The 25,206-nt window shown below is 43.6% G+C and overlaps 2 protein-coding genes across 2 annotated transcripts in view; one reads left to right on the plus strand and one right to left on the minus strand.

The window, feature by feature from the left end:
• Positions 1 to 1,001: 1,001 nt before the first annotated feature.
• PIGC (phosphatidylinositol glycan anchor biosynthesis class C) lies at positions 1,002 to 5,676 on the minus strand. Its single transcript, XM_061584753.1, has 2 exons — positions 5,170 to 5,676; positions 1,002 to 4,153 (listed from the first exon to the last, which is right to left on the minus strand). Exon 2 carries the CDS (start codon positions 4,033 to 4,035, stop codon positions 3,142 to 3,144), a length of 894 nt encoding a protein of 297 aa, XP_061440737.1. The 5' UTR covers positions 4,036 to 4,153; positions 5,170 to 5,676; the 3' UTR covers positions 1,002 to 3,141.
• Positions 5,677 to 18,804: 13,128 nt separating this feature from the next.
• The window catches only part of SUCO (SUN domain containing ossification factor), a 121,723-nt gene continuing 115,321 nt past the window's right edge, over positions 18,805 to 25,206 (plus strand). The window contains exon 1 of the mRNA XM_061584762.1: positions 18,805 to 19,294. Within this exon, the coding sequence (XP_061440746.1) occupies positions 19,227 to 19,294 (68 nt within the window). The 5' untranslated portion in view covers positions 18,805 to 19,226. The remainder of the gene's footprint in view (positions 19,295 to 25,206) is intronic.

Genomic DNA, 25,206 nt, shown 5'->3' on the forward strand with positions numbered 1-25,206 from the left:
TGGTGTTAGGGATTGCTCAGGTGGTCCCTTACAAATCCGGCAAGTGAGGGTCAAGACACCCTAGCTCTTAGATAATAAGATGCCTATTGTTGTTAAACAACCAGAGAAAAAGTCAACGATGGGAGTAAGCTGAGCCCTCACGTTTCCTTGAGCCCATACTCCCAAGACTATACTTGTCATGAAGAAAGATGTGTGCTTTGTGCCTCTCCTAGAACCTTAACTAATCCAAGTATCAAAATAACAGAAATAGAAAGGAGGAAAAGGAAGTTGGAAATGGAACCAACCTAACTAGGCCTGGAACAATCTAGACTACAAAGGAACCCACAAAGACTGAACACTGAGGGCTTAGAGGCCCTTACAGGTTTGGTCTGCTAGAGGAGGAATCTAAACTAGAGAACTAAGGAACCTAAAAGTGCATATGCATACCATGGGACTCAAGTTTCGCACAATAGATATGAGTAAAAATGTGTGCAAAAAAAAGTTAAGGGGAGGGTTCTGTACACGTCTGGTAGAGGTTCTAATCCTTTAGTTATGCTAATAGATGCTAATATGACTATTGCGGTGGCAGACACTGAGCTTACTCCATCAGGATAAGTAGGTCAAATCAGGATGTGCCTTGGATGGTTTGATTAGGTTAGAGATCAGACAGAGAAGGAGGCATTTGCTTTTTCTGTAGGCCTCACGCTTTTATGCACAACTACATACCCACTCGTATATAAACTGTGACAAGGAAGACTTGAACTCAGATGATAGGGCTTGTGGCTATATCCCACTGTCATGACATGCATGCACACTACTTGTTTTATCATGGGGATCCTGCCTCACAATTCCAGAAACACCCAGCAGGAACATGCACTCCACTACTGCGACTGCAGATTGGAAGGAAACGTTCCCGACAGAGGTAAAGAAGGGGATGCTACCTTAACTATGGGAAAGTAAGCAAAGCAAAAGCTTTGGCATACCAGGCCTATCTGATAACATCCATGAACAAAGCAGCAGCAGCTAGGACAAACGGCAAGTTTTTATTTTACAACATCAAAGATAGTATGGGTTCTGAAAAAGAGAGAATGAATGGGGATCTTATAATGTGACATACATAATGATCCCACATTTATTGATACTGTGTAAATGATGTGCACTGTATTTATTGTTAAATCTCCTCAGGATGAGTTATGGGAAGTGATTTATAAAATCAATCAACAAATACATACATACTGGAAAATACAAAGAGTTATCAACTCAAAAGGAATGGGTAGGAAGTGACAGGCAAACTCTGATTATGATTTAACAGGCATTCTACACATGTAACAGACTACACTTTTGGAACAATGACAGATAACATCCATCATAGCTGGGCTATACTTATGAAAAGAAACAAGACCAAAAAGGAGGAAGAAACACCTTGCAACACTATACAAACATGAACACACACACAAATGGAAAATGATATTTGTGAAGGGACTAAGAGACTGAACTATGAATCAGGAAGTCCCTGTTTCAAATTTTGCCTCCAGCTCCTATGAACTCAGTAAGTGTCAGGGAAACCACTCTTTCTACTCCTTGTCTACAATATGAAGGATAATAATACCAACCTTGCATGGTTACAGTTTAACAGTGCATTTGAAGCACTTTGAATTCTTGAATACACTATATAAAAGTATTATTATAACATAAATATACTGCATTAAAAATTAATTGTATTACATTTTTGTATGGTTCTAGAAACGAGTCGAGGGCTTCCAACACTCCAGAGCAGCCTTTCCCAACCAGTGTGCCTCCAGATGTTGTTGGACTACAACTCCCATCAGCCTCAGCCAGCATTGCCAATGGTCAGGAAAGATGGGAGTTGTGGTCCAACAACATCTGGAGGCACACTGGTTGGGAAAAGCTGCTCTAGAGGATTTCCCCATTTGTAAACCTTCCCACATTGTGTAGAGTTTATCAATTTATGTATGAACACCCTTTGCTATATTGTCCTAAGCCAGAAGTGAGGATCTTGTGGCCTTCCGGATGTTGCTGGATGCCACTGCTGTAATCCCTGATCACTAGTCATGCTGGATGGGTGTGATGGGACTCGGAGTCCAACAGGATCTAGAGGGCCCAAAGTTTCACCGTTCTTGCTCTAAGCCTTTCCTCAATTGTTGGAAGTCATGCAAGGAGAAGCAGGAGCGCATTGCCAAGACCTGCCCCTTCCAGCACATCACCTACAAATAAAATTCCACTGATAATTATTGATGCCAATTTGAAATCCTTTTCTCTACTTTCTTGTGGTATTGTTATTATGTGTTTGGCCTCCCATTAAATATTTAGCAAATTCTAGACAAAAGACCTTTCAGGGAATGAGTGGAAGACAATTTCCTCAAATTTTGTAAGAGGCCTAAAAATAGCAAAGATTCTTTGCTAAGACTCCAAGCAGTTTATTATTTGGAAATATTGAAAAAAGGAAAGCTGAGCCCTCTTTAGGTTATTTCTTGAAAATGTACAATTTTCTCATTTTGAATAAATTCATGTTATCTTAACTAATTTGATGAGTAGCTTAGCTCTTGCACGAAGCTCTGTTTTGAGTTGATAATTGCTGCTGCAAAGTTTAGCTTGATTCTTTCTAATTGCTATTAACATTATACAGAAAATGAAGAAATGACACTTGGGATGCTAAATGCTTTATCATTTTTATTGTGTTTGCTATTCTCTGGGCTCGTTCACTATCATGCAAATTTTACAGAAGGTGAACCAGTCTAAAGGTGAGAAACAAGTTTGTTATGAAGTGGAGAGATGATCCTGCTTGTATTCCAACTCCACACTGAGCCCTAAAGTTCCTCTCTAAATTTGAGGCAAATTATAATGGCTCAAAATGATGTAACTGATCAATTTTTAAAAGGGTATTTAAGTGGCCATTTTTAACTACACCACATTCCATTATACATTTGACCCCTCATTAAACACTTTCTAGAACCCAGTCACTCTTTGCAAATTACTGCCTTGGAGTCTTATTCATAGGAGGGCAGCTATTTCAGTAGAAGCCCGGGTCCTACGATACGTAGCCTTTGCCTGTTCCTTCATCATCATAGGATCCCATTCTCTCATGGATATGATTTTATGTCAGCACCAGCAATAGCTGCCTTTCTGTGGAGCCTGCCTGGTCTACATGAGAAACTTGGACAGGTCTTCCTTGATTTCAGCTTCATCCCAAGGCCCATGGATGTTGTCTTTGAAGAGCTGTAGCCTGATGAGGCAGTATGGGCACAGACATGAGATGGAGAGCAGAAGAAGGGCAAAAAGAACAGTGCCAACGCTGGAGATGGTCAGCAGGCCCACCAAGGCAAACACAGCAAAAAGGAGAGTGACTACCACATAGCAGCGAGGAGTTTGGGCTTTGAGCTTCTTTTGCAGCATGGGCCATAGGGCAAATATCTGGATAGCAAATGTCACCATGACAAAGGCGTGTAAGGACCGGGGCAACCGTGAGGCCAAGCAGACGGAGGCAAAGATGGCCATGTTGAGAGACAATGTACTGGACACAATGGCAGCATTGGCCCCATAGTCATAGAAGATCAGGTGTCCTAGGAGCATGAAGGAAGACATGGCATAAATAGTGTCTGTGCTGATGGACTCTGTTAATGTTTTCAACACTGGAGAGAAACCATAGGTGAAGGCCACAAATACCACTGTATTTTTCAGATCTGCCCATCGTGTCTGGCCACTCTGGTTTCTTCCTGTTCCTGAGTCTACGGCATCAAAGAAGACATAACCAATTAAGGACGACACCAGGCCAGCTCCAAGTAACCACTGGGGAGCCAGGAGTCCCACATCCATGTACCACCAGATGACAGTAAAAACACAGACGCTGCACAGCTGCTGTATCACCACTCCAGATTCAAACACCACTGCCCAATACTGGTACTTGTGTGCATGGACATTCTTGCGTAGCTTCTCTAGGAAACTCTGGTCCACATAGTTATCAGGAAATGGCTGCCTCTTGTACAATACCTTCTGCCAGCGCTGCCTTGTGTTCTGTCCCAGATAGACAGGTAGCATGGTTTTGACCAAGCCACTGCCTCAAGGCCCTCTTGCACAGGAATTCTTCACAGTATCAGTGGAAGATGAAACTCACATGCAGACTTCCCACACTGATTTTCCAGATCACTGTTTATATCTATAAACAAAACAAGTTAATCAAGCCAAGATCAAGAGACAGTCAGTCAGTTCCAGTAGCCGCAGGCAGAAACCACCAAGAAAAGCTGCCCAACAACATCTGGAGGATCACCAGTTCCCCATCAGTGCTTTAGAAGTAGGGTCATGCACAACTTGGCTCCTTCTGGGTGGCCATATCTTTGAGCTTTTCCTGCCTTCTGCCCACCTTTACTTCTGTTAACTTCACCACATAGATTGGTTTAATCCAGAGGACTCCTTAGAACAGAATCAGTGCCAATTATAGTTCTGTGAAAGGCTGGAAGTTTCATGAGGGCATGGTCAGGGGCCAAACAATACTGGTAGAGCAATAGATAAAACAGAAAAAGGTGGTGGTGGAATGTTGTATCCTAGCAAATGGCCTTGCTCAGTGGTGCTACACTCCATGCTGCAACATTTTGTTGCAGTCAATGATTCAGCGCAATTTCTTTTGTCTAACTTGTTTGGGTAGAGGGCCCTTGCAAGGTTGAATGGTACATAACATTCGTAGTCTGCATCTCAGAGCCAGTGTGGTGTAGTGGTTAAGGTGTTGGACTACACCAGGGTTCGAATCCCCACATAGCCAGGAAGCTCACTGGGTGACCTTGGGCCAGTCACTGCCTCTCAGCCTCATGAAAACCCTATTCGTAGGGTCGCCATAAGTCAGAATTGACTTGAAGGCAGTCCATACACAGTCTGCGTCTCATCTTACAACTGGGGCCAACTCAACAGGAAACAGGCGTGCTTTTGTGTTTTGAGAGCGACCCACGTGCAGAGTCCCTCCCTCGGTCGAGGTAGAAATCCGAGTGTGAACAGGGCATGAAGGCACTACTTCATGTGGACTGTGTGGTTCTAAGTCTCCGTTCCCCTGGCAAGGAAACCCGCACAATCTGCCGCTTTCAGCTGAGGCGGCTGAGCAAGCAACACTACTGCTTTCAGTGTCTCCTCAGTCGGGGCAAATACATAACTACAAAAAAAGAGAGCCCAAAATAAAACGCTTACCTTGCCTCGGCCCAACCATCGCCCTTTTTTCCGTCCGCTTCAGGAAGAAGATACATCCGGGTGTGGAATAAAAATCGGAGCCAGGGTGCCATCTGCTGGCCAAAGCATGGCCAGAATTCTGTCCACATGGTCTGGCAAGCCTCTGTGCACAGTCCTGGGGTAGTAGGATAGCTTGGCTGCCGTGCTTGAGAGACAGCCGAACGGTTCGAGGGGGTAGCGTGCAAGTGAAACAGACACCACACACTCCATCCTCTTACAGGAGAGAGGTGAACGCTCTTTGCTGAAGACAGGGAGGGGGGCGCAGAGTCGCCAAAGAAACCAAACCAAACCAAACCGTTTAAATTTCGCGGGAGGGGTCTTGGATAGCAATCCTTCGCACTCGTACTGGGGTATAAACCTTGACTTTCGGAATGATTTACTTCCAAATTAGCATGTGTAGGATAAGATTAGGCTGCGGGGAAGGGGAAAGGGCGGGGCGTGAAATTGACTACAGACTGGAACAAATCACCCTTCCCAAAGCTCTTGCAGTTTAAATAGGTCTGTGGACTCCTTGCCTTTCCTCAGTGGCTATCACCTTCGTCGCTTTGGGAAGATGGGCATCTCTTCTGTGGGGGTCTGTGTTAAGGATTAGATAAGCACTTGCATCTGAATTATACCAGCAAGAGCATATTCAGAGTCTTAAATAAGTTTGTAAATAAATAAAATGTAAAGGATCTATTTCATTTTTCATAGGGAAAATGGGAACATAAACTTACTTATTATTTATTCATTCATTTATTAATTAATGCATTTATATCCTGCCTTTCCTCCAAGGAGCTCAGGTGGTTCTCCTCCCTCTCCATTGATGCCAATGGAACCAATTATTTAGGGAGGTGGTGGGCTCTCCAACACTGGAGGCATTCAAGAGGCAGTTGGACAGCCACCTGTCGAGGATGCTTTAATTTGGATTCGTGGATTGAGCAGGGGGTGGGACTTGATGGCTTATAGGCCCCTTCCAACTCTAATATTCTAGGATTCTATGATGCTATAAATATAAAAACATACATAAAATAGCACATACATACATAAAATCAGTTCAATTCCAAGACAGATACCAACCTGGATAAAGATTTTAGAAGGCTTGCTGAAAGACAGACATCTTTAGCAGGAGTCAAAAAGAAAATAGAGAAGGCACCCATATGACATATAACATGAGGGAGCTCTATTGAGTAGGTACTACCATACTAAAGGCCCGATTCTGATGTCATAGGGAACAGACCTCCTGATATGATGGTATCTGCAAGGATGCCCTCTCCTGCAGAAACCAGTAATCAGTTGAGTGTGTAGGGGATGAGACAATCTTTTAGGTATCTTGGTCCCAAGATGCTGGTCCCAAGGCTTTGTACACCAGTACCAGCACCTCAAACGTAGCCTGGTAGCTAATTGGCAGCCAGTGCAATTCTTTCAGCAGCAATGTAATAGGTTGGTGATATTCCATCCCACTGAGCAGTTGAGCCAGCATATTTTGCACTAGCTGCAGCTTCCAGGTCCTGAGGGCAGCCCCATATAGAGCTCATTACAGTAATCCAATCTGGAGGTTACTATGTTATGTTATGTTACGTTTTATTTCTAGGCCACCTTTCAGCCAAATAGGCCTCCAAGGCGGCTTACACACAAATAAAAATACAAATACAAAATGCCAAATAAAAACAATACAATTTACAAAAAATCAAACTAACAAAGTCCTAACATCTCTAAAAAAACAGGAGCAGCAAACCAAAAGCATTCATCTTCCTGGTAAAGGGCAGTCCCCAGAAAAATGTCACTAAGAGCAGGGGTGGGGGGCAAAGCAGGTGGAAAAGCATGCCCCTTGATGGTCCCAGCACAGTCCCATCCCTGCAGCAGCATGTCTCAGTCTGCAGCTCTTCCTGATAAGGCCCAGGCAGAGGGGTGGGGCAAGGCAGATGGAAATGCTTGCCCCTTGATGGTCCCAGCACAGTCCCATCCCTGCAGCATCATGTCTCAGTCTGCAGCTCTTCCTGATAAGGCCCAGGCAGAGGGGTGGGGCAAGGCAGATGGAAATGCTTGCCCCTTGATGGTCCCAGCAGTCTCACCCCAGCAGCAGTACCTCTCAGTCTGCAGCTCCTCCTGATATGGCCCAGGCAGAGGGGTGGGGCAAGGCAGATGGAAATGCTTGCCCCTTGATGGTCCCAGCACAGTCTCATCCCTGCAGCAGCACATCTCAGTCTGCAGCTCTTCCTGATAAGGCCCACGCAGAGGGGGGGGCAAGGCAGATGGAAATGCTTGCCCCTTGATGGTCCCAGCAATCTCACCCCAGCAGCAGTACCTCTCAGTCTGCAGCTCCTCCTGATGTGGCCCAGGCAGAGGAGTGGGGCAAGACAGATAGAAATGCTTGCCCCTTGATGGTCCCAGCAGTCTCACCCCAGCAGTATGTCTCAGTCTGCAGCTCCTCCCAGTCTGCAGCTCCTCCTGATATGGCCTCACTGATACTAGTGCATGGATGACAGTGGTCAGGTTATCCCAATCCAGAAATGGCCATAGCTGTCTTAACTACCGAAGCTGGTAAAAGGCACTCCTAGTCACTGAAGTAATCTGAGCCTCTAGCAACAGAGATGGCTGCAGAAGCACCCCCAGAATACAAACCTGTTCCTTCGGGTGAGTACGACCCCATCCACAGCAGGCAACTGATCAATTATTCAGACTCAGGAACCATCTGGCAACAACGTCTCCGTCTTGCTAGGATTCAGAATCAGTTTATTGGCTCTCATCCAGCTCACCATGTTCAGGCACCTGTCCAGGGCTTTCATGGCCATTCCCAATTCAGATGTTACAGAGAAATAGAGCTATTATAAATACTGGCATTGGCCCCAGCATAGAGCTCATTCATTTAATTTGTTTGAGGCAGAAAACAAGACCGACCTAACTCTGCAAGAGGGATTCCTGCAAAAGACAGTAAATTTGGAGATCTGTAAAGCCAAAAGTTCCAAAGGGTTGGCATTTTCTGGGGAAATATTATTGGGCATATGATAGATGGAGAATGTGGGTCATTTGAATTTGACACACTTGCATTACTGCATGCTCAGAGAAGAAGGCCGAATTACCAGTGTGCAGGTTTCCAGATCAATTATGTCAACAGATAAGGCAGGGCTCTACTGTACAAAATGGACCCAAAATTATTACTGACCTGTAGCTGTATTAATTACTAATTGTATTTTGTCACAGGCCACATGTGTTGCACTAACCTGACTCAGTAGCTTTACCTGCTGGAGCAAAAGAACTTTGCTACCCCTGTCATCAGATGACCTGTGTCCCTGTGAGCTGTCATCACCCAGCAGGTCAGCTTTCAGCAATAAATCTTTCCTCTTTAAAAGCGGTATCACTTGAACTACTCATAGTTTCTTATACTGCTTGCCAACACTGATGTTTTCAGTGGAAATGTTGTAGGTTAAATCAAATTCAAACCAACCTTAATCATCACTAACTACAGAGCATAGAAAAGCCCTTAGAAGAAGTGGCTCATTGGGGCTCTCAGAGCCATTGAGAAAGGCAGAGGAGCATGGATCCTTCTTGGTGTCCATCTCTGCCCACCAAAGGGCTACGAAGTGTCAGCCTTCCCTTTCAAATATATCATGGTGGAGAGCTTGCTATCTAAAAATGGTTGTGTGAAGAACAGGCCTTTCAAAACACACTGGCTGAAAATCAAATAAATCATAATCTACTGTGAAAAAGGTTCCATGCAAACTTCCCCAGAGTTCAATGTCCCTAGTACATTGTAGCATCAGCAGCACAACCAGATGTGCAAAGGTCATTCTGGTGATTATAAAGGAAGCCCACTCAGCAAACTGTCTTTAATGACTCTCAGATAACTCCTGTCTTTGACCCTTTAATGTTGAAGGATGTTTTCCCCCACCTCCAGCAAGATGGTTGTTCCTATTTATTCATTTATATTTATAACCCACCTTTCCTCCCAAAGGGAGACAGTATAAACAGCAGTAGAGTGGCAATACTGGTCTATTATTCTAAAACCAGTGATTCCTGGGGATATACTTGGGGGGGGGGTTGCTCAGAACTTTGTTGGGGGAATGGGGGGATTTGGGATTTAAGTTGCCCCTTCTCCACTCTTGCAATGGCATCTGACAGCCAACGGAGGAGAGATTTTTGTATACTGCTCACCCTGCCTGAAGGATAAAATCCCAGATCCTAGATTCCTCCCCCAGGTCCTCAAAAAATTATCACACAGCAAAGAGGAATGAAAGGGGTCTTTGAGAGGCGGCTGGACAGCCACCTGTCAGGGATGCTTTAATTTGGATTCCTGCATTGAGCGGGGGTTAGACTCAATGTCCTTATAGGCTCCTTCCAACTCTTTGATTCTATGACTCTGTGAAAATAGGATGACTTCTAGGCACAACAGAGGCAGTCTAACAAGCTCCCTTGCCCCAGAGTAATCCTACAGCAAATGGACCATACCTAGAGCAACAACATAATGGAGAGGCAAGTTATTAACCCTAGGAATTAAAAATGGAAAAAGGCAAAAGTGTCCAAAATGTGGGCTATAAAGCCTCCCAAGATAGTGGCCAAAGTGAGGGAAAAGGAGAGGGACTTAACTTCAACATTTGCTGTCCTCAGAGAAGCCACCCACAACACAATGTCATTAAAGGAACTAGACAAGAAATGAGAAAAATGCATGTAATTGTAGAGAGAGCGGAGCCTGCAGAAAGAAAAGTTTCTGATACATCAGACTACCACAGAGACATGGAGGCCAGCTTGCAGTGGCAGCAGAGGGACCTAGCAGACTTACAGGACAAGGCCACTAACTTCAAAGAATGAATGACATCCACTTAATCTCAGCAGGGGTTTCCTAACATTTTGAGAGCACCTTTTTGCTCATGAAAATGTTAGAAAAGCCCTGCACTCAGGAGTCAGGACTCAGCCTGGGGCTCTTTGTAGGTCGGATTCCAGCCCTGCAGGAGTTCCTGGAGTGGCTATGTGATGATCTTCCAGAATGGAATTTCTTCTGCAAAGAGCCCTGCGCTGCTTGAGCAAGCTTGGGGCTTTTAAAAATGTTTGAACTAAATGAAAAGAGCCCTCACGTGCTTCATTCAGTTCCTAATGCAAGTACAATCTCCCTGTCCTGTCCCTTGATTCTTATTTTTAAAATGAACCTCTCGCCCCCCCCCCTTTTGGAAGCAACTTTACTTTGCCTCCTGAGTCCTGGCCTCTGTGAATGGTCAAAATAAAGACTTACTCTAATATTTTAATACCTTCCTCACGGTAGGACCACTGGGGGAGTTTCCATACTAAGTATTTGCTCTGGAATAGCCACATGTTGTTCACTCACTTTTTATGGTCCATCTACATGACATTATGATCAAATTTTATTAGGTTAACTTTTCAATCTATCTTTTAATTTGTGGTAAAATGCCTTTTCACCAATTTATACATTTATTGACATATTGCATGTGTATTGGAGGGGTTGGTGAGGCATCCTCCCAGCAAGCTGTGGTGTGGGCATTCAGACCAGAAAGCGAGTCAGTCCAAGCAGAAGGAAGTGGATGGGGAAAGTGCACTGAGGATGCAGCGCTGCTCACCTCAACCAAGGATGGTGGGGCAAAAGACACATTGGGGGAATCCCAGCCACCAAGAAAGAGAAGGGAAGACAGGGACAGATATACAGGAGACAACACAAGAATGAAAGAAACGGCAGCAGACAGAGTGAGGACAAGTGGAAGCCAGTGAGAGAGAAGGAGAATGAAAAAGTGTGTGTGTGACAGTACGACAAACATCTAGCATGAGAAAGGTAGTGAAGATGAAAGAGTGAGAATGGGTGGCCTGGAATAGAGGACAGGAGGAGAGCGTGAATGTATGGATGAGTGTGAAACGGAGGAGAAACAAGTGGAGAGCCAGGTAGTAAACAGACAAAAACTAGAGATGGGAGCAAGATGTTGACTAAAGAAGGTGCAAGGCAGAACAGCATCACCTGTGATGAATTAAGAGAGGAGAGATTATGGCTGAGTAAAAGTGGGTGGCAAACATAATGGGGAGCTCAGATTTATTTATTTATTTATTCTATTTCTATGCCACCTTTTGGCCAAAGGCCCTCAAGGCGGCTCACAAAAAAAATAAAGGAAGGAAGGAGATTGGTAAGGTCTGGGGCAGTATAACCCAGTGGCAGGAGTTTAAACAAACAACCCTAAGAGTGTGTCTACTGATGAGAAGAGCCCTAACCTTGAAAAGGGGAAAGGCTCACTAGGTGGCTCTGAACATAAGAGACACCCTGAGCCTCTGAAGGCAACTGAGACCTTTGAAGAAGCAAGGTAGGAATCTTCACATCATGTTTAAATAAAAAATATTTTAATACAAATGTTACATTGATTTAAAAAAATAAATACTGCCTTTCTAGTTAGCACCATTGTTTTATCTTTTTAGCTTACCTTTTAAAAAAACGTATTGATAAAGTGATTGTGCAGTACACCTAACTTTAAAAGTGCTTTAGTGCAAGTTAAATTTAACTTTAAAAATTAATTAAAAGATGGTGACATTGAGGGTTTTTAAAAAAAGTTTAACAAGAAGAAATAGCAAAGATTACTACAAACGGAAGGTGACATAACAGAGCCTTTCCCAACTCCCTTCTCGCTATACTCAAATTCCTGCTCACTCTAGTCAAACCTCTGCCATTATTTAAAACTGCCATTTTCTCTCAGTGTCTTTCAATCCCTGTTTCACTCACACCTCTGCCATTGTTTAAAATTGCCATTTTTCTGTCAATATCCCTGCTGCCTGATTTTGATAGGCTGGAGCACTGGGCTGAAAACAACAAAATGAAATTTAACAGGGATAAGTGCAAAGTTCTACATCTAGGGGAAAAAAACATAAGATGGGGGATACTTTGCTCAGCAATACTACATGCGAGAAGGAGTTTGGAATTGTTGTTGATCACAAGCTGAATATGAGCCAACAGTGCAATTTGGCTGCAAAAAAGGCAAATGCTATTTTAGGCTGCATTAAAAGAAGTATAGTTTCCAAATCATATGAAGTACTAGTTCCCCTCTATTTGGCACTGGTTAGGCCTCAGTACTGCGTCCAGTTCTTCACACCACACTTTAAGAAGGATGCAGACAAACTAGAACAGTTTCAGAGGAGGGCAACAAGGATGATCGGGGGACTGGAACAAAGCCTTATGAGGAGGGACTGAAAGAACTGGGCATGCTTAGCCTGGAGAAGAGAAAACTGAGGGGAAATATGATAGTACTCTTCAAGTACTTGAAAGGTTGTCGCACAGAGGAGGACCAGGATCTCTTCTCGATCATCCCACACTGCCGGATACGGAATAATGGGCTCAAGTTGCAGGACCCCAGATTTCAGCTGAATATCAGATAAAACTTCCTGTTAGAGCAGTAAGGCTATGGAACCAATTCCCTAGGGAGCTGGTGGGTTCTCTAACACTGGAGACATTCAAGAGGCAGCTACCCGGCCACCTGTCGGGGACGCTTTAACTTGGATTCCTGCACTAAGCAGGAATTGATGGCCTCATACGTCCCTTCCAACTCTACTATTCTATGATTTTAAGATTTCAGCTTTTTGGAAAACAGGCTGTGTTGTTTATGTAGGTAAACAGACTTGCCAGTAGGGAAGCCCACCAATCCACATTACTCTTAAATAATTCCAGTGGCAATAAATAATCTCCTGGTGCCTTATTATTCTTCAGTGTCTGTATAAGCAATTTAATCTCCAGTGTGCATACTGGAGACCATAACAGAAGGAAGCTGATGTCCAGTTCCAGAGGTTGTCTACAAGTTCTTCTTTCAACTTCTTCCTCTTTAAATAAATTGAAATAAAAACTCTCCCTTGTTGTGTCTGGTATGTGGATATCAAACGAGAATTTTGCTTCTTTAAGCCTCCTTGTCCCACCCAACCCGCTGAAGTCAGATTGCAGATATGGAGGTGTGCTTTTCTTTAATAGGTTTAATGGAAAATTTCAGTACAGAGTGCTTCCTGAGTCAGCTTACAGGCTACACAGACTTCAGCATCTGTACGGTGCATAAGTAGGTATGGCTACACAGTGCTAAGATGTCACAGCAATTAGACACGGCCCCTTACAAGCCTTAAATAAGGGTGAGCGGGCTCCTTCTACGTGGATGTCATGGTTGGGAGCATGCAAGCATGCAAATGCTCCTCCTCAACTGTGGGAACTCTCTGAGCCTGCTGGTACAGTAGCCTCCGTGTTTGAAGCAAGGGTGACGGAGACACTTTGGCAAGGTCCTCCTCCTCCTTAGGAGGAAGGGGGTGTGGTGGCGATGGCAGGGTGAGCAAGGATGGGGGCTGTAGGGAAGGTGAAGAGGCCACCTTCTGGTCGAGCAGCACCTTAGCAGTTGTAATGGGAGCTACGGGGATGGAGCTGTTACTGTCAGCAGCACTGAAGCCATCAGGCTCAACCCCCTCTGAATGCCCTTCACTGGCATTCACTCCCCCAAGTCCCAATCCATCTCCTCCTATTTGTCCTTATTGCTCCAAGACCGTACCATGGGACTCATGGCACTTCTGGAAATTAAATGCTAAAAGCAGACTGGATTTGTCATTATTGCTGCCAGGTCAAGATCAGTGGGAAATTTCATCTGAAACTGGGGTTTCTTAGCTGTGATTAATTTTTTAAATAATCTCATCTAAGTTTTAACATAGTATTCTGTTCCTTATGATCAGATGAGGCATGTGCTCTTTGTATCTGTCTTCTCAGTTTTCTTCTCAATATTCTACATTCTTTATGAAACCCTAAAAACTTTGTTTACTTGTTTCATTAGACCTTGAGTCAGATATTAAAAGGGGTCTCCAACTCTCAGATTGTCACATATGTCCTGATATGCTTGCAGCACTAAGTTCACATAGGGTGCTTTCACACTGCACTTTATTCCGTTATTCTGACAATTTCTTACCAGGTAATTTGCGCATTATATTTGATCTTTCATACGCCACACAAGCTAGCTCCGGAATTCTAGTGGAATGTGGTGCAAGTTTAGCGCAAATTTCCATGATAAATGTACCAGAAATAATCCGTTAGCAAGGCTGGGAACCTGGATGATTGCTGGAGTTTTTCGCTAGCTGCAGCTGCCCACGACAGGCATCCCAGCATGCAGTGCATTCTCACCCTTTAGTCACGTAGGGTTGGTTTTTTTTTGCCTGATGAACACTGTACCGGTATTCCTGCATTTGTGCAGATAGCAGCAGCATTTCCCACACACAACCCTGTCTTGATACAACTAAAACAATTTAAAATGTTAGATCCTAAAGGGAGAAGGCTTGCATGGCAACGGGATGAGATCTTACACATCCTACACATTGGGGAACAGTGCACATGTGTAATAATGGGCGAGGGATGAAAACAAGCCGTATGAAAGACCGTTGCACAAAATGCTGGTATATCGGCTGAAAAAGCTGCTGTTCCTTATCGCAAGAGGTACTGCAGTGTGAAAGAAATTCTAGAAATCGGGACAGAAGCACTACCTTTTTAATCCATTAAATTAACGCAGTGAGCCCCATGTGCGAAAGCAGCCATAGTCAGTTTGCTCAGACTTACTTTTTGTAATTTTAATTTCTTTTCCTTGTGGATTTCCAGATTCTGTGCTAACCATTTGTCTGAGTGTGTTACTGGCCTTAGGTCAGATAATAATAATAATTCCACAGCTATTACTACTATTATGGGCTGGTGATCACTATCTTCCCTAGCAGGGCCAGCGTCAGGTATGACTGGGCCCTTGGGCACCTGCCTGCCCCGGGCCCATGGCACCCACCTGCAAGTCTCACTTACTTCTTTTGTTGCTGTGAATGCCTTGCGCCCTGAGTGTGTATGCCTACCATCAACCAAGATAGTGGCAGAGATGTCAGCCCCTTAGAGAAGCCCCTGCTGCCATCTTAGTTGATGGTAGGCATGCATGGGCAGTGCACACAACATTCACAGTGATGGAAGTGGTAGGGCATGTGTGCGGGCTTATTGTATGAGGGGGTGCCTGGGAACTCCCTCCTTGATCTGCAGCAGAGTTGAGAGGCACCTCTGCCACAGATCGCGGAATGGGAACACTACCCTCCCATCCTAAGGAGGGGCCCTTCAGGGGCTCCTCTGGGCCACAGGGGCCCTTGGCCAGGGCCCAGCCTAGCTGCCCTCTGGCACCGTCCTGCTCCCTAGAGTCAGCTGTATAAAGTCAACATATATGTTATCCTAAATAGGTTTAAACCAGCATTATTTTAAAATTGAATCTAAATTTGGAAATTTTTAATTATGTTTTATTGTGTACTGTATTGTATTTGCATCCGCTTGTATTTTAATCTGTTTTATTATGCTGTACACCGCCCTGGGAGCTTATTGCTATAGGGCAGTCTAAAAATGTAATAAAATAAAAATGTAAAAATGTAATAAAATAAATTATTCACCTTCCCAAACACCACTCAGCAACTTTTAACAGTGATTAACCTATTATAGCATTAAAATCACCTAGTAGTATAAGCAAAGCACAGAATCATAGAACAGTAGAGTTGGAAGAGGCCTATAAGGCCATCAAGTCCAACCCCCTGCTCAATGCAGGAATCCAAATCAAAGCATTCCTGACAGATGGCTGTCCAGCTGCCTCCTGAATGCCTCCAGTGTTGGAGAACCCACTACCTCTCTAGGTAATTGGTTCCATTACCCAGCTCCTCCAATAATTGTTCCAAGTGCAACAATTAGTCTGAGAATTAGTACTGGGAAGATGTTGAGGGTATGTAAACATCTACTACGATTAACACTATCCCAACTCTTCTTTAGCCATAATGGCTAGACATTCTATAGGTATAATTTATTCATTTATCTATCATTTATTCTCTGTGCTGGTTTGACCAGAATTGTAAATCCTGGTGTAATCTTTTGCCCATGGGAAAAGCTTTATTTCAGGTTCAGGAACATAATAACTTTGTTTTGTAGTTAAGGGAGATATGGACTTCTTTTCTAGCCTCTTTTCAGCAAATAAGGAACTGGGAACTAGTAACCAACTTGAATATCCTCCTATAAAAATCCTGAGTTTAGGGTAACTGTGATTGGGCAGTAGTGCCCCCCACCTATGTTAACAAAAGTAGCAGCAAAGGCAGAAAGAAGTTCATATTCTAACTCGTGTCAGTTTGAAGGCTTGGTTTGCCATATTGCCCGGTTAGCCAGGTTTTACCTGGATTCTAGCCATGCTACCTGGTGCCCGCTTAGCCCATTAGGTGGCCCGGATTCCCAGCTTTCATTTTTTTAAAAAAGCAAGTCTCTAGCCCTTGAGGATACAGAGATGCAAAGCAAAATGTGGAGGCAGTTTCTGCCCATTTTGTGGGAAATTAGCCTACTCCTGTCTTCCATTGTTCTTAACCAGTGAGGGACTGTGGGAAAATCAAGAATTTTAGTCCACCTGTCTGCTGCATATGCAGAATGCCCCTTATCCCTATAGACTTTCTGGTTGAGCCAACAAGGAGAAGCAGCCTTCATCTCAGTTGTCTCTGTGTGTCAGGGTAGGTGCCTTTTAAGTGGTGAATGCAATGGGAGGTCTGCTTGCCACCATGGAGGATGAAATAAAGGGGTTTGAATACAACATATGTTCCCTCCCCTGAACAAATGCAAGATATAAAAGCAAGCCTTTCTGTAGAAAAGGCTGAGGTATTAGTATTTGCATTTTTGGCCCTGTCCCCACCCTGGTAATTGGTGCTTACCCCAAGTAAAGTTGCATTGGAATGCAGTCTCACTCACACTGTTGCCCGGCAGAGCCTCTGTTCAGCAATTCAGAAAAGGCTAAAAAGTATTTTTAATACATATTCTTCTTCAAAATAACTGGCAGGCATCTCCCCACCAAAGATCACCCTACTTCATTTCTTCCCCAGGAATGGATGGATATGTGTGCGTACATACATACATGCACACATACAGACTCTCCCTATTTCTCAATGCAGTAGGGGGTGTAATCTTTCTCCCCCTTAAAACCAAGAGGAATAGCTTTCCCCCCCTTAAGGAATGGAACAGCTGCCCTGTCTTAATACAGATTGCCAGGCCTCTAGAATTCACTGCCAGGACTCAAGTCTCCATCAGGTTTCAGCCTGCTCTGGTATGGGATAATCAGTGTACTGAAGACACTTCTCACATGCTCACACACTACTTTCTTTTCATAAGATGGTTGACTGAACTGATAATACTGAAATCTTGATTTCTATCTATAGTGGTGAAGCTAAAATGATGAAACGGAGATTATCATACTTTGGACACATAATGAGAAGACATGATTCACTAGAAAAGAAAATAATGCTGGGAAAACCAGAAGGGAGTAGAAAGAGAGGAAGACCAAAAAAGAGATGGATTGATTCCATAAAGGAAGCCACAGACCTGAACTTACAAGATCTGAACAGGGTGGCTCATGACAGATGCTCTTGGAGGTCACTGATTCATAGGGTCGCCATAAGTCATAATCAACTTGAAGGCACATAATAAGATCTATACTGGTGTGTTCTTCACATTTCCTAATAGTTGGTACAGGCAAACTCTCACACAATATTGCTTTTAATTGACGCTTTGCTGACTTTTTGTTTTATGCTGGATTTTAATACTGCTGCATTGACTTGTCTTATGTTTGTTTCTATTTTGTGTTATTACATTTTTACACTGATTGTGTATTTTCATTGTTTTTATTATGTTTGTAAGCTGCTCTGAGCTGTTATTAACAGTAGAAGGGCAGGATATAAATACTCTTAATAAATAAATATTCCATAGTGTTGGAAACTAGAGTCTAGGCATTTAAGGCTGGAAATGTTTAAAAAAAACAACCCCAAAAAAACCCTCACGTCCTCTCCCAGTTTTTGCTGGCAAATACTAGGCACAAAAACACAACTGGACAATGCAGACATTAATATAATCTGCAGATTAGCTCACATAGCTTTGTGGAATTGGAATATGGCAATCCTATGGTAAGCAAAAGTTCTTAAAACTTTTTTTTAAAATGCCCATTATCTGCATATTGTCGGCTGAGATCTGTCTAACTGAGGTTGGCTTCGACAGTCCTGAAATGGATTTTCAGGCCAAAACGGTCCTACGAAACACCACTTAGAGTGTTCAAAACATTGTTACACGAAAGAAGATCCAGGGTAGAAAGAGCACAAACGCCTGTCTTTGCTCTCCCCTCTTGCTATGGGGACACACATTAGTGCCCAATCACAGCTCGATTCTCTCTCTTCCCCTCCCCCCCTTTTTCTAAGGCAGTTTTCACTTCTATCAGGGCGAACTGCAACGACAAAAAAAAAGCGTTCACAATGAACCCGGAAACTAGGTGGTTCACGGGAATCTACCATAATCTTTAGGTTCCACATTTTATCGTTGCCGGGGCCTCGAAACTTATAAAAGGCCCCGGGCTTTCTGTAAGCTGTCCAAAATATGCCTGATTGATTAAAGTAATTTAAGCTCTTGTGGATTTTCGCCCACAGATAAGAATACCAAAGTATGGTAGTTTTTTTTCTTTACAAAGCACCTCCTTTGTAACTGTTTTACCCCTGACAACAATGAGGTAGTGTCAGACCAAATTACGTTCCGGCGTTGCTGTAACCACCTTCCACCTGTCTATTTCTGACGTTGCTAGTGGGAAGGTGAGAGCATGGAGACCAGTTGATCACGGAAAGGAGAAAGGAAAAAGAAAAAGTTTTACCCAATCACCGATCGCCTTGTCTGGCGGTGGCCGCTATTGGGTTATTTTCATTTGAAGTAGGTGGGTGGGGCGTCAGGAGGTGGGTCATTACGCAGGCCCAGTCTGGTTTCTCTGTACCCTTTGCCCTGGTACACTGTGGGTGACGCGTCACATTCCACCTCAGCGCGTCAGGACTTGAGCGAGAGCAACGGACGCCGCTGCCGTGTTGCGTTGAGAGGAACGGGAATGAGTCGGTAGCCGTCTGAGTGGCCGCCGCCAAAAACACCATCCCTCTGAAGGGCGCTCCGTGACTCTCCTCCGTCTCTCGCAATCAGCAGTTACCCCCGCCGGGAGGATGCGCCGCCGCCCCCTGACCCGAGGAGTTAGACGGGGAAGACGATGAAGGAGCTGCCCCGTCGGCTTCTGCTACTGGCCTCCACCTGCTTCCTTCTAGGCTGCTTGCTCGGGTGAGTCCCTTGGCCGCTCGGATTTGTAGGGGTGAGTGAGGGGTGATGGACGGCAAGGGCTTCCGTCCTGCCTGTTCTGCTTATTCTCGGGGCTCTTGGGGCTGGCACACCGAATCGTATTTCTTTGGATTCCCGTCTTTTTTCTTCTCTCCCGCTGCCACCGGCAGATAATGCAGGTTCCGCGTAGAGACTTCGATTTCACTTCAAACTCAGCTCCAGAGCAGTGCTCGGGGGTGGGGGTAGTTCGAACGAATGGGAAAGAATGCATCACACCAGTAATTTAATGTTAGTCGTCCGTACTATTAGGGAAATCTAATGTTTTTGTTTTAGGTAGAGGGTGTGGCTTTCAGGCAGCTCTAAGTCACAGGCGTCTCAAACTAATGGGTGTGGGTTAGAAGCCTTCACCGCATGATTTAGTTCTTCAGCCTATGTTGGTTCTAGCTCAATCCCTGTTTAGATATGTTGTTAGATAAGTCTGGAGTAAGTAATGCACATACTCCAGTTGCTTATTTACTGTCATTAAATGTACAGTAGAATCCTACTTAAGGAGTAAAGAAGGGGTAAATCTTTTCAGTCCTTACACTTGCAGCTCACCCCAGAAGTGCATTTCGAAATGTAAAATCTGCAGTGGCTCTTTATCGTTTTCTAATAGTAAAGGAATAAGCTGTTCTGTGTTGCTTCAGTGTTCCCTTATGTGTTTAATTTGGGGGCAAAAAGTGGAATTATGTTTCCTGTTTTAAATTATAGAGACAAGCCCCCTGCTCCCCCCAAAAAACTGCATGCTCAAGGAAGTATGGGTCTAAATGGTGCTAAGTATGCGGTGATCTCAATTAGACTAAAGCCCCACTCATACGGCGCTTGTTCTGCTTGTTCTGCTTTTACGGTGGTTTTCGGGCGTCGCACACCATTCTATTCAGTGAGTTCCACTTTTCAGCTGGGGTCCAGAATGTAAACCGCCATATGAGTGGGGCCCTACTGTATGCATTTCAAAGAGAAATTACACTTAATGCAGAGGATGTCTGTGGTGTTTAGAATTATTAATGGCATGTTCTGGTCTCTAGAAAAAAAATGATATATGTTGCTGGCTTTCTGTTTTTGGCATTTGTAGTGTCTGATTAACCCTGTTGGGACAGTGCTTTCTAATGGTAGCATCATTAATGATAGATACCATGTCTGCAATGTTGTGGTGTAAATAGTAACTGTTGATGATAATATAATGTTAAAGTGTGCTATTTTAAGTTTAAATCTTGTTGGCTTTTTAAACTTGTGTCTTTAGTTTCAAGCCATGCAAATCCCAATACCAGTTCAATAAAACATTGCTGGTGGGTGGGTGTTAACTTTCCTGCCTACGAGTGTGACTGGGAGATCAAATGGTATTCATGGAGCACTAATCCTCCTTATGACTTTACGGAGCCTAGTAATGATGTAATATTCCACCTCTAAGCAGACATTGAAAGTAGATCTGTCCCTTCATGAAAGAAGCCTTAGTCGACTAAGTTTGCTTTGCTCAGTTATTAGATTAAATCTGTAGAAATTAATGGACAACTAAAACATTTTCAAGAAAAAAACTCACAAGCATATGTCACAGTTAGTGCCATCTTGGAAGAGGTGCTACCTCCTGTCTGCCAATTTATGGCTTGATTTAATCACCATTATTTGTATCATGCCCTGCAGGAGGAAGAAATCAACCCTAAACAAAACTAGATTTTGAGCATCACACGGTTATTAATAGGTAACTGGATCACTTTAAGTGAATAAATAAATAAATAAATAATAAGTGACACTGAGTATGCTCCCAGAGTGCCTGGTACTGTCTCATAAAAATTTCCTTCCTTTGTGATGTGGGGTTTTCCTACAATCATGAGAATCTGTTTCCAGAAATTGGGGGTTTCACCTTTCCCACATTCCAAAACTGGTGTTAGAGAAGTCTGACTGGACACTAAGCACATAGAAGAACAAGCTTTGCTGAAGCAGAGCCAGCATGGCTTCTGCAAGGGAAAGTCCTGTCTCAGTAACCGATTAGAATTCTTTGAGAGTGTCAACAAGCATATAGATAGAGGTGATCCAGTGGACATAGTGTACTTAGACTTTCAAAAAGCGTTTGACAAGGTACCTCACCAAAGACTTCTGAGGAAGCTTAGCAGTCATGGAATAAGAGGAGAGGTCCTCTTGTGGATAAGGAATTGGTTAAGAAGCAGAAAGCAGAGAGTAGGAATAAACGGACAGTTCTCCCAATGGAGGGCTGTAGAAAGTGGAGTCCCTCAAGGATCGGTATTGTGACCTGTACTTTTCAACTTGTTAATTAATGACCTAGAATTAGGAGTGAGCAGTGAAGTGGCCAAGTTTGCTGACGATACTAAATTGTTCAGGGTTGTTAAAACAAAAAGGGATTGCGAAGAGCTCCAAAAAGACCTCTCCAAACTGAGTGAATGGGTGGAAAAATGGCAAATGCAATTCAATATAAACAAGTGTAAAATTATGCATATTGGAGCAAAAAATCTGAATTTCACATATACGCTCATGGGGTCTGAACTGGCGGTGACCAACCAGGAGAGAGACCTCGGGGTTGTAGTGGATAGCATGATGAAAATGTCGACCCATTGTGCGGCAGCTGTGAAAAAGGCAAATTCCATGCTAGCGATAGTTAGGAAAGGTATTGAAAATAAAACAGCCGATATCATAATGCCGTTGTATAAATCTATGGTGCGGCCGCATTTGGAATACTGTGTACAGTTCTGGTCGCCTTATCTCAAAAAGGATATTATAGAGTTGGAAAAGGTTCAGAAGAGGGCAACCAAAATGATCAAGGGGATGGAGCGACTCCCTTACGAGGAAAGGTTGCAGCATTTGGGGCTTTTTAGTTTAGAGAAAAGGCAGGTCAGAGGAGACATGATAGAAGTGTATAAAATTATGCATGGCATTGAGAAAGTGGATAGCGAAAAGTTCTTCTCCCTCTCTCATAATTCTAGAACTCGTGGACATTCAAAGAAGCTGAATGTTGGAAGATTCAGGACAGACAAAAGGAAGTACTTCTTTACTCAGCGCATAGTTAAACTATGGAATTTGCTCCCACAAGATGCAGTAATGGCCACTAGCTTGGATGGCTTTAAAAGAAGATTAGACAAATTCATGGAGGACAGGGCTATCAATGGCTACTAGCCATGATGGCTGTGCTGTGCCACCCTAGTCAGAGGCAGCATGCTTCTGAAAACCAGTTGCCGGAAGCCTCAGGAGGGGAGAGTGTTCTTTCACTCGGGTCCTGCTTGCGGGCTTCCCCCAGGCACCTGGTTGGCCACTGTGGGAACAGGATGCTGGACTAGATGGGCCACTGGTCTGATCCAGCAGGCTCTTATGTTCTTATGACAGCTTTTAGTACATACATCTGTGCAAGATGTGTTCTCTGGATTTTCCCTCCTATGTTAGTAGAAATGGACAAGTCTGCCTATTTCTGATCTGTATCTTTTGTGTGATTTTTAACCCCTTATTTAAGGTGCAATTCTTTAAAAAGCTTGCAGTGTTATTTAAATACAGAATTGCATTTTCTCTCTAGAATCATAGAATAGTAGAGTTGGAAGGGGCCTATAAGGCCATCAAGTCTAACCCCCTGGTTAATGCAGGAATCCAAATCAAAGCATTCCCGACAGATGGCTGTCCAGCTGCCTCTTGAATGCCTCCAGTGTCTTATGTCCATTACATATGTAAATGTTTATTTTAATCACGGCTTGGAAGATTATCTTTAAAAAGTAATGAATTACAATTACTGTTACATGACCCCAAAAATAATAAATTACCATTACAATTGCTCTGAAAGGAACTGATTACTTTGCTGTTACTCAAAAGGAATCACTACAATTATACTTAAGTTAATTTTTTAAACAATGGAGTGCCTACAAGGTACCAGCCTTGGCTCCTGCACATCTCATAGCCTAAAACAACATTAAAAATAAACACACAGAGAGAGACAGACTAGTTTTTTTATCCATAAGATTAACAGAATGGCATAACAGAATCTGGCATCCATCCCCACTCAGCAATGGTGATACCCCAACACACATACACTTTTTCACTTGAAATCAAATTTTACACTTGAAATGCTGCTTTTACAATACATTTCTGTTATGTCTCATCTTTGCTCAAAGAGCAGGTCGGACAAGGAATGTTTCTACTGTCATTATCATGCCACCAGTACTGAACAGGCATTCGGTTGCGATGCTTGAAGGCATGCCTGTATTGTGCTGCAAAAAACACTGTAACACCCCTTTCAAATAACATTTTTATCAATATGGCAATCTCCTATCACCAGAGAAAATGCAAACTTTAGTACTTTACTAGTTGCCTTTGTAATTTTTTTTGTCAACAGTATAACTGGAGGTAACTTAATCCTGTACATACTTACCTGGGAGTAAGTCCCATTGAATTCATTGGGTAGACATGTACAGTAGGGCCCCACTCATTCGGTAGGTTAGGTTCCAGACACCCGCCGAAAAGCAAAAATCGCTAAAAAGTGGAACATAGCCCATCCAGAAAGAGAGCAAGTGACCAAAGCCTGCTGCTGCACCGGTGCAATCAGCTGTAGTGTGGGGAGCTTCAGGGGCCAAGTGCTGTCAGCTGGAGCTCGGCGGCTGGAGCTTCCCGTGCTACAGCTGGAGCGTGTTACATCTGATTGCGCCAGCGGAGCAGCAGGGTTTGATCAGCTGGAGCGCAGAGAGCTCCAGCCGCCACGCTCTAGCTGTCAGTGTTTGGCCTCTGAAGCTCCCCACGCTACAGCTGATTGCGTGACTACAGCTGATCGTGCTGCTGCTCCCGGAGAGAAGAAGGGGGCGGAGTACGGGGCTCACGCCGTATTAGTGGAACTCCGAAAAGCAGGGCCCTACTGTATGCAGGATTGAACTGTCAGAGGTAGAACTTACAACGTAGGTAAACAGAAAAAGCTCATATCAAAAGTAATCCACCAGAATAAATGTCATCCCTTCTCCTGCAATTAAAAATGTAGTCTTGCAAAGCATAAACTATGGAATTTACTACCACAAGAAGCAGTGATGGGCACCAACTTGGATGGCTTCAAAAGAGGATTAGACAAATTCATGGAGGATAAAGCTCTCAGCGGCACCTAGCAATGATGGCTATGTTCTACTTCCACTGTTGGAGACAGTATGCTTCTCAGTATCAGTTGCTGGGAATACAAGTGAGGGAGTGCTGCTCGTGCACTCAGGTCCTGCCTTTGGGCTTCCCTTTAGGTCACCTGATTGGTCGCTGTGAGAACAGGATGCTGGACTAGATGGGCCACTGGTTGGATCCAGCAGGCTCTTCTTATGTTCTTGTATGTATTGCAACAAACAACAAAAGTTACTTGTGGAGCCTTACAAATCAGAGATAGCCAACGTGGTGCCCTCTAGATGTTGTAGGACTACAATTTCCATCATCCCTGATAATAGGTTATGTTGTCTGAGACTGATGGGAATTGTAGTCTAACAACATCTGGAGGGCACTATATTGATGACCCAATTAGATTGACACAACTCCCTTCCCACCTGCCCACCTGTTTCAAACATATCCAGAAAAGTATGTCTCTTAAATTCTATGTCTGACAGTGCATTCCTTTCAGAGGTAAAAATTCATTTGCAATCCTATATACTTATCTATTTAACTGAACGAGGCTTAATTCAGAGTAGACATATTTTTTTTTATTTTTTTATTTTATTACATTTTTAGACCACCCTATAGCAATAAGCTCCCAGGGCGGTGAACAGCATAATAAAACAGATTAAAATACAAGCGGATGTAAATACAATACAGTACACAATAAAACATATTAAAATTCCAAATTTAAATTCAATTTTAAATTTTTTAAAATGCCTGGGCAAAGAGGTAGGTTTTTACCTGGCACCGAAAAGATAACAGAGAAGGCGCCC

The sequence above is a fragment of the Rhineura floridana genome, chromosome 1, assembly GCF_030035675.1.
Source record: "Rhineura floridana isolate rRhiFlo1 chromosome 1, rRhiFlo1.hap2, whole genome shotgun sequence".
NCBI lineage: Eukaryota > Metazoa > Chordata > Lepidosauria > Squamata > Rhineuridae > Rhineura > Rhineura floridana.

Bases quoted from the DNA above. Each gene is read 5' to 3' on its own strand.
- PIGC (XM_061584753.1), bottom strand. From the start codon at position 4,035: ATGCTACCTGTCTATCTGGGACAGAACACAAGGCAGCGCTGGCAGAAG.